Raw genomic sequence first — 9109 nt, 5'->3', positions numbered from 1 at the left:
TGTACATGATGTGTGTTTTGTCGTGTTCGACCACAGAGCCCGTGAATGCACCCACAGGTGGTATTTACGACTGACGTTAGGTCAGGCTGCGTCATGTCTGCCGGTATCAGCGTCCACCGCAGCGTTTCACAGGCAGCCCAGTTTCACCCTTTACCTCTTTTTTCTTCATCTGTTTTTCATGTATGAACCCCCGCAATATACATATAGTTTTATTAACACAGTGACAACATAACAAATACAAAGGGCCGTTTAGACTACACGGTATCTCGTGGAAATTTAGGCCTGGACATGCACCTTTATCAACATTTAATAAATGTGACTCATGGGTAGACAGGGTAAGCAGGAGAACGACCTCAGGTCGAGACTAGAAGCAGGACCACGGCCTCTTGGCTGAAATTCAGTAAATTTGGAGAAATTTTCAGCAGTGTCTTTAATTTGGTGAGACCAACCATAGTTTCAGCAAAGCTACTGTCACTGGCAGTTTAAATAAGACCCAGTGTTAATATTAGTAAAAATGAGCTATAGGCCTAAAGTGTCTGATTGCACTTGTTACTGAACTTCTGTTGGGTTATATACTCACTCACTGATAACTTAGGCTGATTTAGAAAGTGTGACCAGACATTTCCATGTTGGAATAAGGTGTGAACATTCTCAAGTCAGAGTTAAGGGAGGTTTTTCCTGTTTTTCTAATTCTGTCGACATTGCATGAATGCAACATAAGGGTGGAGTAGGTACTTTGGTGTGGGCATGTTGCTTCAGGTAGCCTACAAGTGAGAAAATCACATACAATCCAGACAGTCCAGTTTGAGCAATAGAACACTGAGTTTATCAGAAGTTCATCACACCACAAGGCTGTGGATTATAGTGGTTTGAGTACCTCCACCCCCACTCCAAAACATCTGACCAGACTAGAATAAAATTAATTTAAAAAAATAAATTACTTTTTTTTTTTTTTTTTTTTTTTTTTTTTTACACATTTTATGTACTGTTAACTTGTAAATCATATTGTGTCTGAATGCTATTTCCCAATGTAAAGGTCTAAACAACCATTTCATTTTTCAAACCCCTCTCTGGGTCTGTGGTTGGGACAAAACAAATCTATAATGTCCTTATTTGCCCTGAAAGTAGTAGACCTTGTACTGTAATAAGCCTTTTAAGTACTCACCACAAGTATCAGATATTAGATGTCCTCCCTTAACTACAGCCCCCTTCAATTCTGTAACAGAAATGAAACAGGATGCTGTGTTGCCTTGGTGCAGTCCTCAACGATATCAACAAGGCCTAAAATAAGACTGCCACTATGGCAGTTTTAAAGAATATCCAAGGAATACACAGACTGACTCTGATTCTTTAGCTGTGAAGCCATAAAAAGGAGTAGTATAGTACAGTATAGTAGTATGTACACTATATAGTAGTATGGAGTAGAATAGTAAAGTATATACTAGTATAGTGCAGTATACAGTAGTATAGTATCAAATAAATCACCAGTAATTCAGTATAGTGTTGTATAGTAAAGGATATAGTAGTATTGTACGATATATAGCAGTGACACTTATTTTTGTTAAGATTTATTTTGTAGATTATTTTATCTTTTGAAGTTTATTTAGAGAATCGGTATAATCTAATGAAGGGTAACAACAGTGCCATAAAAATTATATTTTGTTTCTTAATTTGGAACGGGAACTATATAATATTGTGCACCTTGCCTGTAAAGTTAGTGATGGTTAAGACTGTAGTATAGTACAGTATACAGTAGCTACAGAGTAGTATAGCACAGTATATAGTAGCATGGAGTAATATAGTACAGTATATAGTAGCATGGAGTAGTATAGTAGAGTATAGTATAGTAGCTACAGAGTAGTATGGTACAGTACATAGTAGCATGGAGTAGTATAATACAGTATATAGTAGTATACTATAATATTAAATTCAGTTCAATTCATTTACTGTCATTGCACTATTGTGAAATGAAAGTCAAAGTGCAACTCCAAGTGCCAAAATAACAATATGTTCAGCGCTAAATCAGCATCATGTGAACTGGTCTAGCAGTGGGGGTTTGAATGTAGTGGATCTTTATTCATGTGTAAAAGTCTCACTTCAGCTTTAACATAGTTTGTCAAAAATTGTTTTACTCATGTTAAAGTATTAAAGGTTAAAGGTGAACTTTGAGGCTGCTGTCAGTGTCTCCGCCTGCTGTTTGTTTCTCCTGTTATTCATTTCATCCTCTGGTGTAATCTTGTGGCTCAGATGATCTGGTGGCTGTCACCTGGTCTTTAAAAGGCAGCCAATCGGAGGAGCGCTTCAGGCAGTTGGACAGGCAGTGTATAAAAGGTAAACATGATGTGTGAAACACACACTTGTTGCCCACAGAAAGACCTTCATACACTGGGAGTCATGAAGCTGACTGTGCTGCTGAGCTGTGTCTCTATGCTGCTCTATGCCTCTGGTGAGTTCACCAACACCTCACACAGTAAATCAGTTAGTTTTCCTCTGAACAAAGTGGATGACGGCTCCACTGTTCCTGGGGCGGTTTTCTTATTAAACAGGATTTTCTAGAAAAGAGACACCAACAAGACAACTCTGTGTCTAGAATAATAATAAAAATGTCAGAATGAGTTTCTGTCAGTGTGTTGTTGTATATGAATTCAACTGCTCTGTCACATCAGATGGATGTTATTTCTGTCAGAGGAGGGGCTGATGTGGTGTTTGTTTTATTTTAAAAAAGAAATGAATGTGTTTTGGAGCTGTGGCAGGACAGAGAACATGGATTGAGCTGGATCAGGGTTTCAGCTGTGGTTCACATGTTGTCCTCTCACGGCTGATAAGAGCTGGTTAAGCTTGGTGTTATTTACCTTTATCAAACAGACATGTAGACCTCAGACCAGGTCCTCATGAAGCCTAAACCCACTGTGTACTGTCAGGCTCTGGTTTGTTGGCAGAGACCACTTCTATCAGCAGCAGACATGGTGTACCAGGACTAAAGTTACCCTGCAGCCTGAAATGTTCAGTTTCCATGTTATTCAACACAACAAAAGGAAAACACAACAAGAGGAAGCTGAGACCTGGCTGGACCACATTTCTCTTGATAACCTCAAATAATGGACTTGTTTTGTGTGAGGGGTGTGACAGCAGATATTCTGTGTTTAGCACCTTGAAAAAGTATTCACTTCACTCCCCCCACCCCCCACTTGGTGTTGTTCTTGTGTTGTTACATTACAACCTAGTTGTGTGAAGGTGACATGTTGGACCAGATCATATTCAGGGGTTTTGCTGGTGGTGGTGGGGGACTTTCCAGGTTTTGACTTTAAACTGGTATTGTGTGTGTGTGTGTGTGTGTGTGTGTGTGTATGTGTGTGTAGTCCTCTCCCAGGAGGATGAGACCGTGGCCCAGTTTGCAGACAGTGATGAGACCATGATGTCTGGAGCTCCAGAACCCGAGTCTGAATTCAGAGAGGTGAGAGAGGCTTTGTTTCCAGAATGAAACTGCTCTCACTACTGCACAATGTCTGCTACAGAGGATCACAAGGGTCATAGAAACAGTAATACAGTATTTACTTAATTCATTGTTAACTGTACAATGAAAATAGGCATCAATACATTTGTTTCCAGAGTCATTCATGATTTGATACTTACTGGGGAGTAAAAAGAGTAGTGTAAAAAGAATTTACAAATGAAATATTAATCCATTGATAAATAGAAGATCAATCAGTCAGTAAGAACATCAGTTATTAAAAAATGAGTAAAGAGGTAAAACACTGTAGATGAGCCAGAGGATGTGTTGAAGTGAGGTCATCACTGACATCTACAGGACCTGAGCAGAGCTGTGTTGTTTTTATTAGTATGTTACCACCTAAAACTGATCATCACTGTGTTTTCGTTCACTTAGAATGAGCAGGTTATTTCTACATAGGGAGTGGGTCCTCTTCCATGGAGTCCGCCATGTTGTGCTGCCATGTTTCTACAGTAACCCAGAATGGACAAATAGATAGAATAGTGACAGAAGAACATAGCATAACATGGATTTAATGTAAAAAAAGTGCTATCAATAATACAGTAGTAGTAATAATAGAAGTGATGATTGAAGTAATAATGGCAAAAGTAGCAATAATAGTAATTTCTAATTATAACAGCAGGTCTTGAGTGGAGTTGTAGGAGCAGCAGGAGGTTTGTCATCACAGATCAGACTCTACAGCTCCAGAGGCAGAAATACCTGCAGAAAGAGACAGAAGAGGAGAGAGAGACGGAAGAGAGAGAAGCTCAGTGTGTCATGGGAAATCTCTCAGCAGTCGAACCTGAGCCAACCCTAACTATACGCTTTATCACAAAGGAGTGTTTTAAGCCTACTCTTAAAAGTGCAGAGAGTGCCTCCTGGACCCAGACTGGAAGAAGGTTCCACAGTAGAGGTGCCTGATAGCTGAAAGCTTTACCTCCCTTCTACTCCTTGGAAACTCTGGGAACCACCAGTAAACCAGCATTCTGGGAGCACAATATTCCAGTAGGATTGTAGGGAACTATGAGATCTTTAAGGTATGAAGGTGCCTGACCATTAAGGGCTTTGTAGGTGAGGAGGAGGATTTTAAATTCTATTCTGGATTTGACTGGGAGTCAATGTAGAGAGGCTAACACAGGAGAAATACAGTCTTTTTTTCTAGTTCCTGTCAGTAATCGTGCTGCAGCATTTTGGATCAACTGCAGAGTCTTTAGAGACTTGTTGGGGCAGCCTGATAATAATGAATTACAATAGTCCAGCCTGGAAGTAACAAATACATGGACTCGTTTTTCTGCATCCTTTTGAGACAGAAAATGTCTGATTTTGGCAATATTACGCAGGTGAAAAAAGGCAGTCCTAGAAGTTTGTTTTATGTGTGAGTTAAAGGACATATCCTGGTCAAAGATAACTCCAAGATTCTTTACAGTGGAGCTGGAGGCCAGGCCAATGCCATCTAGCATCACTACATCATTAGAAAATGTATTTCTGAGGTGTTTGAGGCCAAGTACAATAACTTTGGTTTTGTCTGAGTTCAGTAGTAGAAAGTTGCTTGTCATCCAAGTCTTAATGTCCCTGAGGCGTGCCTGAAGTTTAGCTAACTGATTGGTTTCATTAGGTTTCACTGATAAATATAGTTTTGTATCATCTGCATAACAATGGAAGTTTATGGAGTGATTCATGATAATGTTGCACAAGGGAAGCATATACAAGGTGAATAGAATTGGTCCAAGCACTGACCCTTGTGGAACTCTGTGTCTAACTTCTGTGTACATGGAGGAGTTGTTGTTAACATGTACAAACTGAAGCCTATGAGATAGATAGGACCAGTTTAGTGTGGTTCTTTTAATGCCAATAAAGTGCTCTAGTCTCTGTAAAAGGATGTGATGGTCAATCGTATCCAAAGCAGCACTGAGATCAAACAAGACAAATACAGAAACAAGTCCATTGTTTGATACAATTAGGAGATCATTTGTAACTTTTTGAGTGCTGTCTCTGTGCTATGATACATTCTAAATCCCAACTGAAAATCCTCAAACTATTGTCCTGTAGAAAGTCACACAACTGTTTTGCAACTGCTTTCTCCAGGATCTCAGAAAGAGAGGGGGGGTTAGATATAGATCTATAGTTGGCTAATATGTCTGGATCGAGAGTAGTCTTTTTCAGAAGAGGTTTTGAGAGGTTCACAGATGGATGTGGCACATAGCTTGTTCATGTTCACAGATTTAACATATCCAATACAGAACTGCATATTAAGAGCAAAGCTCCCTTGAGTTGGGATGGGGTCTAAGAGACAGGTTGAAGGTTTAGATGAAGAAATAGTTGGGGTTAGCTGGTGGAGGCAAATGGGAGAAAAACAGTCTAGGTCAGGTTTCGCAGCTGTTACTAGGTATCCTGTGTTTTGAGATAAATCAGTGCTGGTTGAATGCAGGCGGTGATGAATGTTGTTTCTAATAGTAAACATTTTAGATCTATATGGATCTATAGAGCTGTGACTCTCTGTCAGCCTGGCTACAGTGCTGAAAAGAAACCTAGGGTTGTTCTTATTTTCCTCTATTAATGATGAGTAATAGGCAGTTCTGGGATTACAGAGGGCCTTCTTACACATTTTAATGCTATCTTGCCAGGTGAAGCAGGATTCCTTCAGTTTGGTAGTATGCCATTTCAAGTGTGATATTTGTCTTAGTGTACAGGTTCGAGAGTTACTAGCAATTAATAGCAATTAGTGTTTTCTACCTTAGGTGTGACAGACTAAGAACAAGGCTTTCAAATGAGTTATAATTGATTTTATGTTTAGGTTAATTAGTAAACTGGAGTCGAAAATGGCTGCAACCCCATCTCCATGGCCGGTGCCTTGATTTAGTTAATTTAAGTGATCGGGGGGGGGCAGGTACAGTCTCTATGGGGTAATGAGGGGATGACTGAAAGTGGGATGAATAATGTCTCTTCCATACCATACCAGACCATGACTCCCTCAGATGAGCTCCAAGTTTCTATAAAGCCCACCTCGACAGCCAGAGGTTGAGTGAAGACATGCGGCTATACATGTCATCACTGGTGAGATTGGGCAGGGGACCAGAGAAAACTGCGGTGTCCGACGTTGTCTTACACATCGACTCAACATTAACTTTAGTGAGCTCTGACTGGCATAGTCAGGTGTCATTAGTGCAGACGAACCATATTTATGTTTATCTTTAGTCAGCAGCTTTAGATATCATTCTGGGTCACCCACTCTGGCCCCAGGAATTTAAACTATGGTTGCTGGTGTGTCGCTATCTTCACGTTCCGCAGAATGGAGTTGCCAATCACCAGAGTTTGCTCCTTAGCGGGTGTGTCGCTAAGTGGGGGGTATCTGTTTGAAATGTGAACTGAATGGTGATCAGCAGTGGGCTTTTGCCTCCGACTATGCCTGTCCTTACAAACAGTCACCCAGCCAGCCTGCTCAGGAACTGCCGCAGCAATGCTAACAGGAGCTATGCCTGGTTGGTCTGCACTGACTATGGGGGGCTGGCTAGCACGAGCTACTGAATTTGCTTCCATGGTGCAGAGCCAGGTCTCTAATTCACTAAGCCTTGCCTCAAGCACAGTAAACGAACTACATTTATTACACATACCATCATCATTAAATGAGGCAGAGGAGTAACTGAGCATCTGACACGTAGAGCAAGAGAGAGCAGGAGAGGGAGAAGGAGAGCAAGAAGCCATGGCTAGCAGTTCAGCTAAAGTCACTAGCAGAGGATAGTGTGAATCGGTGTAGAAGTGGCGAAAGAGTCGCACAGAATAAAAGAGTTGAGGGTGAATTAGCAACTTCTGTGAATGTGCAGATTAAGTTGGTGATGAAGACACAGATGTAGTGTTGGTAAGAGAAAAATGATATAAACTGAGACAGACAGCAATCTGAAACACGTTGCACGTCACGCTGCACGTTAGCATGTCAGCACGTCAGCACAATCAACAGACAACTAAATGCAATATCTAAATATACAGTGTTTCACCTGGGGTGACTGTTATGATGTGGTAGGTTTTCTTGCAGGGTGGGTTCATGTAGTGGTATAATAACTGATAATAATCCACTATAAACTCGCAGAGAACTCGGACTAGCTTCCCTGTCATCAGCGTCAGAGACACTGTCATCATGTTCAGACGTTTGGGGTCAATATCTGTTCATCTATGATTTAAAATCTTAATAACAGTTATGGGAGATTTTCATGGGCTTAATATAACAAGTCGTCAGCCTGTCTCCTCTGCTCAGGAGAAGAGATGAACACAGCTGTGACAACAAAATGTGACACCACCTCACATCAATAATAACATCAATAAAATATTTAGTTTTCTTGACAGAGTAATTGACATGGAAGTTGACACCATTTTGTCACCTGACGGCCACTGCAGAATCTCCAACACGCTCAGAGAGGGAAAGTTCAGGGGACGAGTATTCAGTTGGCAATCTGTGTTCTCACCACTAGAGGTCACTAAATCCTACACACTGCTGCTTTAAACTGTTGAGATCCTGAACTGATCCAGCATGTAACCACCTGGCTCTTCTCAGTGACCTTTAACCTCCACTGATGTTGTGCATTTAGTCAGTGGTCAGTTTATTAGGTGCAGCCAGTATTAAATCTATGTCAATCCTGTAATGAATCCTCAGGTGAATCCAGTCTGAGTTGCTGCTGAGTTGAACTGCATCATCCAAGAGGTGTTTCTGATATTTGCTGATATCAATCTGAGTGACTGATCAATAACTATGTGGCTCATCAATAACCATGTGACCACCTGCCTGTGTCCAGGCTGCCTGCGGCAAGTATGAAGGACCCTGCACCAAGGAGTTTGATCCAGTCTGTGGCAGTGATGGGACCACCTATGGCACAGAGTGTGTTCTCTGCCTGCACAACAGGTAACACACATCTATAAGTACACACACATACACACACACATACACGCGAGCACACACGCACGCACACACACACACACACACACACACACACACACGTACATCAAACTACAATGTTCTAATGTCATCTGCTGTTTTTTTTCTGCAGGAAAGAGAAGAAGAATGTGAAGGTAGCATTCAAAGGAGTGTGCTCTCATTAACCAACTGTGGTGGACACACACATGCACACACACACACACACATTCCCTGTATGTTGCCATCTGAATAAAGCTCCATCCTGCAGCAGTCTCCTGTGTTCTACTTCAGACTAGTTCTATATCTACAGCCCAGTTCAGGCCTACAGTTCATACCAGTCAGTAAGTAGGTAGGACATGTAGTCAGAGTCAGTCTCCTCTTGTAATGACTATAGCTTTATATGTGTTTTCTGGTTCTGTTCAGTCTCTCACAGCTCTTGGTTCAGGTCCTGGTTTAATACATAAAAACACATTAATGATTTCAACCTCCAAATAACAAAGGTGCCTTCCTCTCAGGATCATTTATGGTTTTATGCCAACAAACTGTGCTGCTGCTCCTCCTGAAACAAGCAGCTGTCTTTATACTGTCCCAGCTCATCAGCTGAGAGATACTCCCATACTACCTTCAGGAATACTCCCAGAAAATAAAACCTGTTCATCAGTTCTTGACGAAGACTTGGTATTTCCTGAAAAGAAGTTTCTATCCAAAGTGTGGCA

General features: G+C 41.1%; 1 protein-coding gene across 1 annotated transcript; it reads left to right on the top strand.

The window, feature by feature from the left end:
- The first annotated feature begins 2277 nt into the window (after window positions 1-2277).
- Window positions 2278-8663, top strand: LOC108875487 (serine protease inhibitor Kazal-type 1). The gene is made up of 4 exons (XM_018664461.2): window positions 2278-2446; window positions 3360-3454; window positions 8275-8381; window positions 8527-8663. The coding sequence occupies exons 1-4, from the start codon at window positions 2338-2340 to the stop codon at window positions 8576-8578; spliced, it is 363 nt and encodes a 120-aa protein (XP_018519977.2). The 5' UTR covers window positions 2278-2337; the 3' UTR covers window positions 8579-8663.
- Window positions 8664-9109: the final 446 nt, after the last annotated feature.

The sequence above is a fragment of the Lates calcarifer genome, unplaced genomic scaffold (assembly GCF_001640805.2).
Source record: "Lates calcarifer isolate ASB-BC8 unplaced genomic scaffold, TLL_Latcal_v3 _unitig_5673_quiver_385, whole genome shotgun sequence".
NCBI classification, from domain to species: domain Eukaryota; kingdom Metazoa; phylum Chordata; class Actinopteri; family Centropomidae; genus Lates; species Lates calcarifer.
The sequence above is the reverse complement of the archived record's forward strand: the minus strand, read 5'-3'. Positions and strand labels throughout refer to the sequence as shown.